Here is a 16,487-nt window from a genome sequence, read left to right as displayed (position 1 = left end):
ATTTCACATAACTCCCTCACATTTCCTCCACTTGCCACTTCCCTGTGGCTGAGAAGTGTCCCATCCCGTGGTAGGCCGTGTGTCCCAGCTGCTGTAAACAGCGTTGCAGTAAACAGAGCAGCGCATCGTTTCTGAGCTGGTGATGTCACAGTCTTTGGGTGGATGAGGGGATTGCTGGGTTGTAGGTATTTCTACTTTTAAGTTTTTTTTTTTTTTTAAGAATTACTCCTTTATTGTTAAGATTTTTTATTTTATTTATTTATGCATACAAGAGCTTGGGTGCAGGCCAGAGGTGCAGGGCGGTCAGAGGATTCACCAGAGATGGAGTGGGGAGTAGGACAGGTGGAGGTAGTGAAATCCACTGCTGAGGGGAGCAGTGGAGAGACAGGAGAGGTCTGCCGCGCCGTGTGGGTAGCTCCCTGACCTGGGATGGGCCTCATGCCTCTCAGAGTAGTGTTGAGATTTAACCCCTAGACCACCAGGGAGGTCCCATTTTTAGTTTTTTAAGGTAAATTCCAGTAGCTTTCCAAAATGGCTGCACTGGTTTACATTCCCACGACGGGGGTGGGGGGTTGGGGGGCACTGCTCCTCCGCACCCCTCCAGCCCTTGTCACGGGTTTGAGAGGGTAGTGTGGGTTTATCCCGTGGGCCTCTCCCTCGTTGGAAACAGCAATGAACATGTCTTCCATATGTCTCCTGGGCTTCGCGAAGTCCTCCTGGTGTATTGACTGTTCAGAGCTGCTGCCCATTTATCAGTTGGTTGTCTCACTATTGTTGAATTGTGTGCGTTTTTAGTATTTTGGGTGACACTTTCTTCCTCCATTTCAAAGGCAGATCAGGAGTGGTGCCGAGAAAAATTTTCTTACTAGATGACATTTCATCGCAATGTCCGATCGTTTGGGGCAACTAGCCAAGGGCAAGGATGGGAAAAGCAAGTACTCGACGCTCAGCCTGTTTGATAAGTATAAAGGAAAGTCAGTAGACGTGATCAGATCCTCAGGTAAGAACCGGGCTGGGAGCCAATTCTTGATGCTTCTCCAGGGGCTCACATGGACTTTCTAGCTCAAGGGCCATGGAAATCCTGAGTCCTCACCTGGTCAGAAGGATGTGGTCCGTGCACCCCAGTCTTTGGGCATGAGCTGCTATCCAGAAGTCTGGGGACGCAGAGTCACCTTCTGCTTCGATTTGAGGACTGATTTCAGGGCTGGAATGTCCTGACTGGGCTGAAGTGGGGTGAATTCCCTGTTTGCCTTATTGAAACCATGGATGGTTTCAGCCTGATGGGTAGAATGGAACTCAGTTAGCGATAGTTGTGCTTTTTAGGTTTCGTGGTTCCTGTACCCTGGAACTCGGTGGGAGAATCCCCTGGATACTATCTACAGAGGGCTCTGTTGGGCCCCACGCAGAGTGGCTTGGGCCCAGGTAGAGGCTGCCCCGTAGGTAATGCCCCCCGAGAGGTGGTGGCCAAGTAGGATGGAAGTTGCTGGGCCTGGCTCCTCACCCCACCATGAGCTTGCTGAGCCCTTCTGGAGCCTCTGCAGTTTCAGCAGCTCCTGTCTCTCTAGTCCTTGGTGAGGAGCCTAGAGAGTGACCAGAGGGATGACCACGCCCTGTTTTTCTGGGCGCCTCTGCCCTGCTGTTGTGTTGGGTGGCATCTGTCGTTAGCAGAGTGAGAGCAGCCAAGTGAGGCGGCCCCTTGCCTCCATGACTCCTCTGGCGCTGCGTTTCCGCCCCCTCTTCTGCAGTTATTCCTCGACATGGCTTACAGAGTCTTGGGAAAGTTGCCACAGCCCGGCGGATGCCGCCGCCCGCAAACCTGCCAAGCTTGAAGTCGGAAAACAAAGGAAACGACCCCAACATCGTGATAGTACCCAAGGACGGGACGGGATGGGCAAACAAGCAGGACCAGCAAGACCCAAAGAGGTGAGCACAGAGGAGGCAGTGGGGGCTTCTAGGTTGTCCCAGCCCTTCCTTCAGCAGAGGCAGCCTCGGAGAGCAGAGGAGATGCCAAAGCAGCTGCTTTCACCCTGACTCCTGCTGCTTGTTTCTTGCTCCTTGCCCTCATTTTCCCCCTGATTTTGGAGCCGATGCAGCAGCATGTCTGTGGGTGTGTGTCTCCTGTGACCAGTGCCCCTGGTGGCTTATTAGGGAGGCCACGTCACCCCAGAGAAGCTTATGCAGTGACTCAGAGCCAGTTCCTACAAGAACCGAGGTGGACGGTGCTAGTGCTTGAGCAGCTTGGTCTGGTGCTGGTCCCTGGGCGCCGGGTTCTGGGTCAGGAGAAAGCAGCCCTCCCACCCAGGGGCCCAGCAGCACCTCCCTTGCTTCCCCTTGCCCCTAGTTTGAGACTCCAAATAGACCCAGTCATGAAGGAAATGCACATGGGAGCCTCTTTATCCAGGGCTGGGGTACAGTGCCCCTGGGTCTTGCCCTCTGCCACAGGGCAAGCCCCAGGAGGTGGACTGTGGCTCCCAGGGCAGCCTTAGAGAAACTTCCCTCCCTGGCGGAGGCTCTTGCTGTGTGATAGGGCTCCTCCTCTGCGTGGGTGCCCAAACCGGGTGCTGCCTCAGGCCTTGAGCCTGCGTCTCTCTCCACTGGTCTTCTCTGATGGGCTCCAGCCAGATAACAGGCTTGTCCAGGAAGGAGGATTTGGGATTTGTGCTGGGGCCTAAGGAGGGACAGGGTCTTGCTAAGGCCAGTGGGCAGAAACCAGCCCCTGGTGTTTCCCTGGTGGGGAATGAAATCAGACATCCCCTCCTCATGCACCTCATTGCCCCTGCACCCCTTGTGGCCTGACTGCTGATGCCTGGGATCCAGGAGGTAAGGGAACCCAGGGAATAGCTTGCTAGCTAAGGCCCTTTCTTGCCCCTGCAAGTGGCCATGGTGATGTTGGTAACACTTGCCTGTAGATCCTTTGGACAGTGTGCCGAGTTAGCAGGTGATTTGGTCAGATGGTCAAAAAGAGTCTTGAAAGCATTTAGCCCATTTTTCTAACAGTTTGCCCTAGGATGGTGCCGGCTGATGCACAGCATGCTTTCGGAGTGGGGCAGGTATGTGTGTGATTTCCAGCCGTGCCGTTGAGGAGCTTTCTGGGAGCTTCATTGTGGCCTGCGAAGTTAGAATTGTGGTTGGCTCCAGGAGCGGTTAATAGATGTGGTAACACCAGTCAGGACATGCACAGAGCTGGGTCCCGGGGGAGTTCCGGCAGATGTCAGCTGTTGTCCTACTCATGTGGCAGACACTATAAACTTGGTGATGGAATGGGTACTACGCATTTTGGTGTAGGATTGAAAAGCCTCTGCTACTGAAAGTTCTAGAGTGAGGACAAAGCCTAGCCCCCGTCCTTTATCCAGTATTACTGGCATTGGCCTGGAAAGGGTCAGGCAGCTGCAGGAGCCTAGTCAGGCTGCATTTCTTCCAGGGAGGAGGGGAGCAGGTGTTAATTAAGCAGGCAGCACCGGGCCTGGGTCTCTTCATCCTGGCCATTCCCCCCCCAGAGTGTCAGGGAGGTGGCGGAGCATGAGCCACAAATTTGGACTCAGTGCTGATTTGGAGAACAGAGTGGTCCTACCTGGAGCTTCTAGCACAAACGGATTGCGATGTGAGGAGGATGAAGGCCTCACCTGGTAGACCCTGGCAGGGCCATGTTTGGGTACAAAGATTTGCTTCACTGCATACCAGCATCTGGCACCGGGCTGATTCTGGCCAAGTGGACACACCCTTGAGTCCTGTGGGGTGGAAGGTTGAATGGCAGGAGAGCCGGAAAGCTGTGGAGACAGCAGAAACCCCTTGAAAGAGAGTGAACTAACTGACTGATGACACCACCTTTTTGAGGGCAATCTGGGAATATCTTTTGAACTTCAAAATATCTCATTGAGCAATTTTATTTCTAAGAACTTACACAAAAGTGTCTGGGATATGTACACAGACATGCTCGCTGCAGATTAGCTGTCATGGAAGGAAACCCTGGATACTGATAGCCCATGCCTGCCCAGCTGTGCTGTGTTGGTGCAAGAAGTTGGGAGACTCAGTGCTTCACCACAAAAAGCTGTGATGCTTGTAAGTCAGGAGTCACGGAATTGTGCGCTTGGCGTGTCCCTGCTTATGTTTGATACTGGGCAATAAGGGGCACTAAAACTGGGCGAGCACAGTGTCCACATAGTTTACCGGTCACTGTCTGAGTTCTTTGCCTTGTTCACAATTGCAAGACCAGTCAGGCTCAGGGAACAGCAGTTATGGGTCTTTTTTTTTTTTTTAATATTTATTTATTTATTTATTTATACATGCACTGGGTACAGTCAGAAGCGTGGGAGGGTGAGAGAATTCACCAGAGCCAGAGCGGGGGGCAGAGCAGGCGGAAGGACCGAAGTACACTGCTGAGGGGAGCAGCGGGCGGCAGGAGAGGTCTGCGCACCATGTGGGACCCTCCTCCTCCGGTGGGTGGGGAGCAGCGGGGGATAGAACCAGCGCTGCAGAGGCTGCGGACATCTTCTCAACTCAGCGCTCAACCACTGCGCCACTGGGGAGGCCCAGTTATGGGTCTTTTTTAACAAACAAGGGAAAACTAGAGTCCCTAAAGGCCACAAGTGGCCAGTGTTTTGAAGTCCTAAACAAAGGTGTCTAAGATGGCGTCTTCCCACCACAGAAGACCCGAAGTAAGTATCCTGAACAAAAGGCTGTGCTCCCAAAATGGCGTCTTCCCCCCAGTGGGGGCCTGGAGCCCCTGGCAGCCAGACAGTAGACCGGGATCCAACTCACAACTACAGCAGAAGACGCAACAGGAGATGCTCAGCGGAGCTGCTGAGATGTCAGACAAGCAGCACAAAACAGCAGCTGCAGCAGCCGAACGGCCCAACAAGCAGCCACGCTCATGCCACTCAGGGAGGTGCCCAGCTTTGCCTTCCCCTCCGGCTGTAACAGCAGCAAAGCCGGGGACGGTTTTAGTCGCTTGGCTACCTGCAAAGCCTCAACTTTTCTCCTCTGAAGTTGGCTGCTGGAAGCCTCTCCACGTCCTTCGGAGGCCCGCACAGCCTTCTGGAAGATGGGCGTGGTGGGGGCTGGGATGGCTGATCCTGTGGGCTGCCCTGCAAGTCCCCTTATATTTCCTATCTGAGTCTCCACCCACGGATTCTTTTTGTCCGGGCGTGTTTCAGCTGGGCTAGTCCTTGTCACCTGCATCCCCCTCCAGGGGGCGACCCCGTAACAGCCTTTGGCTTCAGCCCTGGGTACGTGTTGAAAATGCACTATTATATAGATGCAAAGATCGGATGGAAATCCCTCGAGAGGAGAAGATCCTCATGGATTCTGTGTCATATATCTATGCATATTTATTTTTACTGTGAACGTCTATGCAGGTAAGAGAAATCTGCCTGTGTTTTAAGCAGTCAGGCCCACGTGGCTGCAAGCTCCTGGACTGTGGGTTCAGAACCCCTGCCCTGCAGTAGCAGTCCTCCATCACATCATGGTTTATTGCGAGTGATCAGAGTTTCAGACAGGAGACTCTGCGAGAAGGCCGAGGACCATTCTGTCCTGTGAGGTGTCCCTGAACAGACTCAGATGTGCTTGGTTTCTCATTAGCCTTTGCCAGCGTGTGTGTCCCCTGGGGGGGGAGCATTTTCACTGGCCCATGCAGGTCTTGCTTCCAACAAGCATCTCGGATGCTTGCCCCTGACTGCGTGGGCCTGACCTGTGTCGTGTCTGACCCTCTGCGTGTCCTGTCTTGTCTAGTTCCAGTGCGACGGTCTCACAGCCGCCGGAGTCGCTGCCGCAGCCGGGTTTGCAGAAATCTGTCTCCAATTTGCAGAAGCCGACGCAGTCAATCAGCCAGGAGGTAGGTGCTGGGGACCCGGGCCCTAAGGCCTGAGGAGGGTGGCGGTGTGTGACCTGCGTTCTCTGGAGACTCGGGGAGTTGTCATGGCCAGGGTGAAGCGGCTTCCTCTGCAGCGCTTGGAGAAGGGTCCCGTGCAGAAGAGAGCATACACCTCGCTGGTGTCCTTGATGTGAGGCCTCTTGGGTGAGCCCAGGGCCGGATCAGGGCTCCCCTTGAAGGTACACCGTGGAAATGAGTGCCCTGAGAATAGTCTCTGGCCACAGAGGGCTCCATGCTCGCGCGTCCGGAAGAGCAGATGAGGCCGCTCCTCTCCGTGGCACTTGAGTGTCTTTAGCGCGCTCGCACCTAAGGTGTCGCTCTGAAGAGGAGGAGGGCACCGTGGATGGTGTTCCCCATGTCCCACACGCCCATGGGTGCGCGGAAGCCTTTAGCTGAATGCCTGATCACACACTTGGGGAAATATTGAGCTTAATCCTGTATCTGTTGATGCATTTAAAATCATTTTCTAAACAGCAAGTCACGAGTCAGCCCAGCAGCGGCTCACACTGTATTCCATCTGACGAGTCTGTCTGGCTGACAGTGATCAGCAGGAGGATGTACTTCGCTGCAGTTAAAAATCCCGATGAGAAGTCTGTGTCTTGAAGACACAGGTATTCAGACATAGACACCTAGTACTTACCTGTGCTCTTGAAGGCAACTTGAACTACCATATTTTTTTTTTTTTTTTTTTTTTAAATAATAAATTTTATTGTTGTATTCCCCATACAATTGCAGCCCCCCCATTCTGACCCCAATCCCTCCCCTCCCGCCCCCCCCCCTAAAAGTGTCTCTGGTTCATAGTTTTTTGTTGATTTTGATTTTCACTTTCTTATAGTTATTTGTTTTCCTGGTCCCTTATTTAAGTTTTCTAGATTCCTGCTATGAGTGAGACCATCCGGTATTTTTCTTTTTCTTTTTGGCTTATTTCGCTGAGCATGATCCCTTCCAGCGCCATCCATGTTGCTGCAAATTGCATGTGTTTATCTTTTTTGAATGCTGAGTAATATTCCATGGTATATATGGACCACATCTTTTTGATCCAGTCATCTATTTTTGGGCATTTGGGTTGTTTCCAAAGCTTAGCTATTGTAAACAGTGCTGCTATAAACATAGGGGTGCAGGTGTTCTTTGGAATTGATGTTTCTGTGTCCTTTGGGTAAATACCTAGGAGTGGAATTGCTGGATCATATGGAAGCTCTATGTTTAGTAGGTCCAGAAATCTCCACACAGCTTTCCACAGTGGTTGGACCAGTTTGCACTCCCACCAACAGTGTAGAAGAGTTCCTTTTTCTCCACACCCTCGCCAGCATTTGTTGTTGCTAGTTTTTTTAATATGTGCCATTCTCACTGGTGTAAGATGGTATCTCATGGTAGTTTTGATTTGCATTTCCCTGATGGCAAGTGATGTTGAACATTTTTTCATATGCCTGTTGGCCATTTGCATTTCCTCTTGAGAGAAGTTTCTTTTTAGCTCTTCTGCCCATTTTTTGACTGGATTGGGTTTCTCTTTGTTTTTGTTATTGTCTCTTTTGCTGTGCAGAAGCTCTTTAATTTGATGTAGTCCCAGCTGTTTATCTTTGCCTTCACTATCACTGCTTTGGGTGATGTGTTTGTAAAGATGTCTTTGATGTGCAAATCACGTAGTGTTTCGCCTATATTTCCTTCTATATATTTTATGGTTTCAGGTCTTATGTCTAGTTCTTTAATCCATTTTGAGTTGATTTTTGTGTATGGTGTGAGGTAGTGGTCAAGCTTCATTCTTTTGCATGTAGCGACCCAGTTTTCCCAGCACCATTTATTGAACAAACTTTCTTTGCTCCAATGCATAGTCTTTGCTCCTTTGTCAAAGATTAGTTGACCATAAATCTGTGGGTTTATTTCTGGATTTTCTATTCGATTCCATTGGTCTGTATGTCTGTTCTTGTTCCAATACCATGCAGTTTTGATGATTATGGCTTTGTAGTAGAGTTTGAAGTCTGGGAGTGTAATGCCTCCATTCCCTTCTTTTTTTTTCAGGAGAGCTTTGGCTATTCGGGGTTTTTTGTGATTCCATATGAATTTCATCAATAATTGTTCTATTTCTTTGAAGAATGACATTGAAATTTTGATTGGAATAGCATTGAATCTGTATATTGCTTTTGGAAGGATGGCCATTTTAATAATGTTTATTCTTCCAATCCACGAGCAGGGGATGTCTCTCCATTTCTTTGTGTCTTCTTCTATTTCTTTTAACAGTGTTTTATAGTTTTCTTTGTATAGGTCCTTTACCTCTTTTGTTAGATTGATTCCCAAATATTTGATTTTTTTTGTTTCAATAACAAAAGGGATGTTTTTTTTGATTTCTTCTTCTTCAGATTTATTGTTTGTGTATAGGAAGGCTACTGACTTTTGCGTGTTGATTTTGTATCCTGCCACTTTACTGAACTGATTGATGAGTTGAATTAGCTTTTCTGTGGAGTTTTTGGGGTTCTCTATGTATAATATCATATCGTCTGCAAATAGTGATAGTTTGACTTCTTCTTTTCCTATTTGGATTCCTTGGATGTCTTTCTCTTGTCTTATTGCCCTGGCTAGGACTTCCAGTATTATATTGAAAAGCAGTGGTGAGAGTGGACATCCTTGTCTTGTTCCAGATCTTAATGGAATTGCTTTCAGCTTTTCACCATTGAGAATGATACTGGCTGTTGGCTTGTCATAGATGGCCTTTATGATGTTGAGGTATGTTCCTTGTATCCCAAGAATTTCAAGGGCTTTTATCATGAATGGGTGTTGCACTTTGTCGAAAGCTTTCTCAGCATCTATTGATATTATCATATGGTTTTTATATTTCTTTTTGTTGATGTGTTGGATAACGTTGATTGATTTTCGGATGTTAAACCATCCTTGTGCCCCTGGAATGAATCCTACTTGGTCGTGGTGAATTATCTTATGGATACATTGTTGGATTCTGATGGCTAAAATTTTATTGAGGATTTTTGCATCAGTGTTCATTAGGGAGATTGGCCTGTAGTTTTCCTTTTTTGTGTTGTCCTTGTTCGGTTTTGGTATTAGTGTAATGTTGGCTTCATAGAACGTGTTTGGTATTGTCCCTTCCTTCTCAATTTTTTGGAAGAGTTTGTGAAGGATAGGCACTAATTCATCTCTGAATGTTTGGTGAACTACCATATTTTTTTTTTTCTCTCCCTGGGCAATGAAGTCTGAGATGCCATCCCTCACCTATGGGGAAATTCTATGACTTTTCCAGAAGGACGCTCTCCCTTGCCCAGCATTGAACTGTATCTTTGGAATTAAGGAGGAAAAGACACTTGTGTCACGGGGGACTCCGTATCCATGGCCTAAGTCTGCTGGGACCTTTTGACTAGAGTCCAGAGAGTCTCATCTATGTGTTCCCCAGAATTTGAAACTGAGAGTGTGGCTGTGTACCACACTCACCTTTGGAGCTTCTTGAAAGTACTTACGCCTGAAAAAAAAAACCCAAAACCGAAAAGCCCTTCTGTCTGGACCCCACTGCTGAAGAATGCGTGGGACCGGCTTTGGGCACCTGCCGAGAAGGCCCTGTGGGGACTGTGTGGTCAGGGAGGAAAGCCCGGCCAGGGGCCAGCACCTGGCCACTCTGCCCCAGGCCTGGCTCTTTTTTGGCAATTAAGTTGTCTCTCACGTGCCAAAGTGGCGAGAAGATTTCTCGGATGCTTGCCCCTGACTTCAGAGTGAGAGCAGTCCTGTTGCTGGGGTGCCCTGCCCTGTCATGTTCTCTTTAGCTTAGTGCCTGTGGGTGAGGGTCCCTGTGGCTGCAGAGACCAGCATGTGGGATGGCAGCAGGTGTGGAAGAGCTGAGACTCCCAGTGCTCCTGCATCCTGCTAGGCACAGAGGCCAGCTCCTCTGAGGGCACGCCTGGCCCAGGCAGCATTGTCCTAAGAAGTAGCTGGCATGAGCCTCACGTGGTGTGGGGTGGGGGACCCGTGAGCGTTCCAAGGCAACTCTTTGCGAGAGAAGTGGTTGTCTAACTTGGCCAGCAATGCACTGAAGGCCAGAGGCGGTCAGTGTGGTGCCTGCATGCAGTGGTGTGGACTGGAAGGGGGTGGTGGAGAAGGGTCACTGCTTGATCTGGCTCCTGTCCTGAAACTTGGCGCTTGGCAGCTTTCTGTCGTTCTTCTTCTTAGCCTTCAGCTTGACTCTTGTGGAAAAAGGCAGGTGGACCAGGGGTTGGGAGCCCAGAGGAGCTTTGGATATCTGCAGGGTGGGGCCAAGGTCTTTCCTTGCCTCTGCTGGGACTTGTTACTACTTTCTGACCCTCCCTGGGGATGACCAGCGCTTTCCCAGGATATGGGAGGATTTAGCCAGCAGACGTGCCCAGCCCCATACTTCATCCACAGTGAGCTCTTGGTACAACAAGCCCAGAGGACTGAGGCTGAGCAGGCGTGTCTGAGTCAGGGGATGGGATGGCCTTGGCTTGGGAGTCATGCTTGCATGAGGGCGGTGGGGGTGGGGGTGGCTTTGCTGTGTGGACTCCTGTGAGCAGTGGCACGGTTTTAGAGAGAATTGGGTTTGATCTTTGTCTTTGGGAAGACCCCAAAGTAACTCTGTGTGGCCACTCAGAGGCAACCTGACAGAATGTTCTGGACTACAGCTTGCAGGTGGATGAGGGTTGTGTTTTGGCTCTGTCGCTGAGTGACTTGGGCCTGGGGCGGGGGGCTGCAGCTGTGTGGATGCTCGTGGGTTGGTGCCGGCCGCAGGTGAGAACCTAACCAGGCTCTGGCCCTCCGCGGTGGGCTGCGGCGTCTCCTCCAGCAGGTCCAGGTAATGACTGCCGACTGAATGAGCTCTTTCCTCACTTTCTTTCAGAATACAAATTCAGTGCCAGGTGGACCAAAGTCATGGGCACAGCTGAATGGAAAGCCAGCAGGACACGAAGGTGGTAAGTGTTTGGCAGGGGCCACCTCTCTGGGTCGTGTGTGTGGTTCTGGGCAGCCTGTGGCTGAAAGTTTTGTGGAAATCTCTTCCTGAAGAGCTGCTGCTCTGTGGCGCTCTGGCTTTTGCGCCGGTGGTGGAGGTGGTGGAGGTGCTGGTTCTGTGGGGACGCCCGCTCTTGGACTCCCGCTGACTGTCACTGCTGAGGGCATGGCTCTCGAGGTGGAAGAGGAGCCTGGGCGGCTGGCAGTGTCGCCCGCAGAGTCTTCGTCCTCTCTCTTGGACCCCCAGGAGGGTGCTGTGTGGTGGTGTTAGCGTGAAGGCTCTCGCACGGGCCTCACTTGGAAGCCCTTGTGTCTGGGCTCCACGCTGCCTCAGCTGAGGGAGGATGAGCCAAGCCTGGGGACCACAGTTCTGAGAGGAGGCTGAACGGTGGCTTCAGCTAGTATCCCAAGGTGCAGTACAGGGTCCTGACCCCAGGTGCCCCTTGGGTTCAGGGTCAGTGGGTGTTTTTGAAAGAACCCCAAATCTGGGTTTTTCTACACAAATGCATCTAATTTTTCAGTGTGAGCACGACCTTTCTGGCATGCTTGCAGCTCAGCTCTGTCCGTGCTGCACCGTGTACCTCCTTCCTCGGAGCAGCACTCGCTGCCTCTCCCGCCCTGTACGCCCAGCCTGGGTCACTCTTACCCTCTGCATTCCCTGCTGCTGTGGCTTCCCCAGATTTTAGCTTTGTAGCTTTTATTAGAGAAACACCTGCATATGCCACTTTTCTTGCCCCTCGCCCCACCTAGACACCTGGGTTGAGTGGAACCACACTTCAGCAAGTGCACCCGGAGTCCAGCTCCTGCTGGGTGGGGAGCTCATTTGGAGGCTGCTGTGGTGGGGTTGGGGCAGCGGTGGGCAGTTCGGTACCTTTGGCTGGGTTGTGGCAGTCTGAGGAGAGGCTGGGCTTTGGCGCTGCACTTCAGCTTCTAGAGTCTGCATTTCTGTTAGTTTTTTTTTTTTTTAAGTAAATCGTATTGATCTTTATTTAAAAAGGACTAAAAGAAAAGCAAACCTAGTGTAAAGCAGAGGCCCCCTGGAGGGCCTTGCCTAGCACCCACATCTTTGCCCCGGCAGTGCCCCTGTGAGGAAGTCCCTATAAAGGTGCTTGCTCGGTGTGAGGTGACAAGCGGACAAGCTCACTCATCACGGCACTGTGGTCAGGACTGGGCGTGAGCATGCAGGGCGCTGTCAGGCTGTGCTTTGGTGACATGCTGTTTGGCCGCCGGGGTGAGGCCAGTTCCCTCTGCTCAGTGAGCACTCCAGACTCTGTTCGCAGACGAAGGTCAGGATAGGGTGTAGAGCATCCCCTTTTGCGCAGCCTCAGGTGAAGAAAAGACGTCTGTGCATTAACATAAAATCTCTAGGAGGAAACATAAGAGAGAGGGAGCAAAAGAGAAAACTACTTGTTTTCTTTTGAGGGTGTTAGAAGTGAGCACATGCGGTCACACTCGAGAGGGAGCTTCAGCTTGTACCTTTTTGCAGCTTTTTACTTTTGAACCTTATGATTGTGTTACTGATCAAAGTTGATACAGGAAGTAATTGTGAAACACCACGTAGTACTCTAAATGTGACCCCTTGCCTGGGAGTTGGGGTTGGGGGCACCCAGTGACCTCAGGAGAGGCCGGGCAGGCTGGGCATCAGCCTGGGGTTCCCTCCTGTGCTGGAGTCACAGGTCTGTGGTACTACTGGAGCTTTGGGGGTTTGGGGGGTGTTGCCCCAAATGTTTTCATGACTCTTCGGGATCAAAGAGCACACGTCCTGAGCTGATGGGCTCTGCATGTGTACTGGGCTGCTTGCTCTGTTTCACCCAGAACAGGCCAAGTAGGCCTGTGCCATGGGGCAGGCAGGCTCATGGCCTGGGGTGCAGATGCCGGCAGCGCCACTGGCCAGTGGTGTTGACCTGGGGCCTTAGCAGATGGCCCTGAGTTTTCTGCTTCAGTTGTTCATGACAGAAAATCCTTGGCATGAGGGATTATTGGGTGAAGGCTAGAGAACATGGAAAACTCAGGAAATCCAGTACTTGGGTCTCAGATTTTGAGTTGTGCCCTTTATCCTCTTGTCTGTGATGGAGAAGTCAATTCATGCTGATAGCAATACCTTCATGACGGTTGAGGCAGAGAGTCCTGGATGTTTTCTCTCTCTATGTACGTATTTTGCTTCAGTAACTTGTCATACTCTTTTTTGTTTAGCATAGAAAAACTGGGGTGCAGGGGTGAGAGGACTCCCCAGAGACAGAGTGGGGAACAGAACAGGCAGACTGACTGAAACACTGCTGAGGGGAGCAGCGGGGAGACAGGAGAGGTCTGCTACGCCGTGTGGGTAGCTCCCTGGCCACAGATCAAACTCAGGCTGCAGCAGTGATAGCACTGAAACTAACTCCTAGGCCACCAGGGAGGCCCCTGCCATACTTTTATTATTTTTTAAATTTATTTTTTTATACAAGAACTGCGGTACAGGCCAGATGTGCGGGAGGGTGAGAGACTCACCAGAGACAGAGCAGGGAACAGAACAGGCAGACTGACTGAAATACACTGCTGAGGGGAGCAGCGGGCGAGACAGGAGAGGTCTGCTCACCATGTGGGTTGCTCCGAGGCTGGCAGGGATCGAACTGGCACTGCAGAGGCTGCAGACTGCTTCACAGCGCTGCGCTCAACCACCTGCGCCACCAGAGAGGCCCTCCTGCCATACTTTTAGAATGTAACTTTGGTTCTTGCCAGCACAGTTCTTTGACAGTGACAGTCGCCTGCAGAGCTGCATCCTCCGTGCTGACCATCCGTCTGCGCTCATCCCCACTGCCTCTTCCTGGCATAGCTTTAGTTAAGAGGTCCATGTGTCAGTGGCTTTGCAGTCCTAGGGAGCAGGGCCCATCATGGTCGGCTGTTGCGTTGCGTGATGCCACTTCTTTAAGTTCATTTAGCCCTGGACACGTTGCGTCCACCAGCTCCAGGAACCCAATCCCACACTGGACCCTGACAGACCCCATTTGTCATGACCCCTGCCTCCTAAGCGCCGTTGCAGGTTCCCTGTGGCCAGTGCTGTGAGTGATAAGAAGAGCAAAGGAAAGACTTCTCTAGTGGGGTTCATAGTGCTTGGGAGTGGATCCAAGCCCTGCGGGACACTGTTCCTGGGGCCACAGAGTGAGATGTTTGGCCTTGTAGGACTTAAGGAGCTTGGTAGGAACGGTAAAATGGAAGGACAGACATATGCAGTATTTAGTCATTTAGTTTCCTTGGCCTTGGGGAGCCCCTTCTGCTCTCCACTTGAGAGTAGTTGATGTCCTTGGGCAGATTTCCCAGAAGACTGCGTCCTCAGGGCTTCCAGAAGGACCGCCCTCCTTCCTCCTAGGAGCTGAGGGGTCTGGGGTGGGACAGCGTTGCTCTCATCATCCTTTTGCAACCATCTTTCTGCTCCTATGGGTTGGTTGGCAAGGGAACTGGTGCTGCCTGCCTCCAGCCTGTCCATGTCACCTTTGGGCACCAAGTGCTTTTCTGCCAGCACAAAGCACTGGTGCAGACCACTCTCGCCGTGCGCTCCCTCAGACAGCGCAGCCCTCGCTGTGCGGAGTTGGTGAGGCAGGGCACCTGCCAGCGGTGGTGCACTTGGTCTATAATTTTTTTTTGTTTTCCTGACAGGTTTAAGGGGCTCAAGCCGACTACTATCCTTCTCTCCCGAGGAATTTCCGACGCTGAAAGCAGCTGGAGGGCAGGACAAGGCTGGCAAAGAAAAGGGCGTCTTAGATCTGTCGTATGGGCCAGGACCAAGCCTCCGCCCTCAGAGTAAGTGGGCTTGTGTGCTCGGGTTGCGGGCTCCTGCGTGGCCCTCTCACAGGGTCTCAGAGCCACAGCTGCCAGGTGCAGGCTGCTGCCTGGAGAGCTCGGTGTCGCCCCCTGGGCTGGGCAGGAAGGGTCTCCTTGGGGTGCTCCTTCTGCTGTGCTCAGATAGCCCTGGCACACTCACTTGGTCCCTAGTTCAGGAACTTGTTTTCTAGACCAGCCCTGAGTGCTGTCAGCCCCCTGGGGGCATGTGTTGAAGTCTGATGTCCAGTCTCCCACCCCCAGCCAAGTTAGAATCTGTTTTCTGATGCTTCCTGGGGTTTGTTAGGGAGCCAGCCCCACACTGTTCTCTATGGGCTCTCCCCTGGGGTCTGGCTGCAGGGTGCAGGGTCAGCGGGCTGTGGAGCGGCACTTGCTGGAAACGGGCTATTCTTGGAGAGCTCAGGTGGCCCGAGGTGAGGTGTTGCTGGTTTCTGTTCTAGTCGGGGACTCTGAACCGTTTCTTGTTTCCTTGAGGGACTTTGCTGCCTGTCTTGATTGATGTCCAGAGGCAGAGCGGCTGCCTGAGAGCAAGGGGCCCACTGGGCAGCACTTTGCTACCCACAGTGGCCTGTTTATTTGGTCCATTATCTGCCCTGGTCCAAACAGTAATGGAATTATCAGGCCAAGAATTGACGCTTTCTGGGATTAATCAAGGTGAACTGCTTGGTAGGATTCTAAAAATGTAGGACTAAAGGAATTCCTGGGTTCAATTCCATCTCCTCATCTGAAAAGATAGCGAAGCAGAGGGTCCCCGGAGTAACCCCAGGGCGGCCCATGTCCCATGGCGGGGGCTGAAAAACTGGGAGAGACCTGGTGTGGGGCCTCTGTCCTGACTCTCCTCTTCCAGGCCACGCACTAGGCAGTCTTCCGTGTCCCCACTCCTGGCCTAAAGCTGACTGGGTCTCTGGTTCGCCTGTTATTTCCCTGGGCTGCGTTTCCACCAGCTCTTGCTGCATTTAGCAGGGGGAGGACAGGCAGGTCAGTGGGTTTTCACCTGACCTGCTGGAGGGCCCTCAGCTGACCGCTGCTGGAGCGGGGACCCAGACCCTCCCACGCCCTGGGGGAGGGGCAGCAGCCCTCCTTCATCTTAGGCTCAGGTATCTTGTTGAGTTTGCCAGTGCCAGGAGCTCACTCTGCTTTTCTGTGGCTCGTTCCGAGCACAGGGCCGCCCATGGGCTGAGCCCGCTTGGGCTCACTTGATTTCTGTGGGGTCTTAGATCTGTGGGCATATTGGATCCCACCAACCGAGGAAGAAGACCCAGTCTTGCTTGTACGTGCCTTCTCTCTGAGTGGCCCTTATTTTGTGTTTTTCTTACAATTAGACACCACCATGCCCCTCCCCCACCCCGCAAGCTCATACTCATTGGCCACATGCCCCGCCTTCCCCACCAGACTTTGACCAAGCGACTTGTCACTGTTTTTTTTATTTATTTATTTTTTATTTTTTTGGTGAATGATGAGGGGGTTCCCTTAACCTTCAGAACCTCATACAATCCATCCTCCCTCCTCCTCTTTCCCCTTTTGCCCCCTTTCAATTTCCAGATGTGACAAGCTGGAGGGAGGGCGGTGGGCGAAACATAATTTCTGCCACGTCTCTGAGCGCCTCCCCAACTGAGCTGGGCAGCAGGAACTCGAGTGCGGGAGACGGAGCCCCCTCCTCGACATGTACCAGCGATTCTAAGGACCCCTCTCTACGCCCGGCTCAGCCTGTCCGAAAAGGGGCGTCACAGTTCATGGGAAATGTATACCACCCACCTACATACCATGACATGCTTCCTGCTTTTGTAAGTCTTCAGAGTGTGCATTTTTTCCCCCGTGAAGTTGGATTGTTCAGGTCCAGCAGGAA

The 16,487-nt window shown here is 51.9% G+C and overlaps 1 protein-coding gene across 10 annotated transcripts in view; it reads left to right on the top strand.

Moving 5' to 3' along the window:
* The window catches only part of PRRC2B (proline rich coiled-coil 2B), an 85,883-nt gene that overhangs the window by 27,997 nt on the left and 41,399 nt on the right, over positions 1–16,487 (top strand). For 9 of the 10 annotated variants that reach the window (XR_008549618.1, XM_037492896.2, XM_037492893.2 and 6 more), the window contains exons 2-7: positions 831–1,000; positions 1,746–1,923; positions 5,728–5,830; positions 10,713–10,785; positions 14,459–14,602; positions 16,184–16,425. Coding sequence is in view for 9 of the 10 variants with exons in the window: in XM_037492896.2 (XP_037348793.1) it covers positions 886–1,000; positions 1,746–1,923; positions 5,728–5,830; positions 10,713–10,785; positions 14,459–14,602; positions 16,184–16,425 (855 nt within the window). In the remaining variant the exon portion in view is untranslated. Of the gene's footprint in view, positions 1–830; positions 1,001–1,745; positions 1,924–5,727; positions 5,831–10,712; positions 10,786–14,458; positions 14,603–16,183; positions 16,426–16,487 lie in introns of those variants that run through there. The other variant, XM_037492899.2, reaches the window with a different exon arrangement.

The sequence above is a fragment of the Talpa occidentalis genome, unplaced genomic scaffold, assembly GCF_014898055.3.
Source record: "Talpa occidentalis isolate TD23 unplaced genomic scaffold, MPIMG_talOcc4v2.1 talOcc4.7, whole genome shotgun sequence".
Lineage (NCBI taxonomy): Eukaryota > Metazoa > Chordata > Mammalia > Eulipotyphla > Talpidae > Talpa > Talpa occidentalis.
The sequence above is the reverse complement of the archived record's forward strand: the minus strand, read 5'-3'. Positions and strand labels throughout refer to the sequence as shown.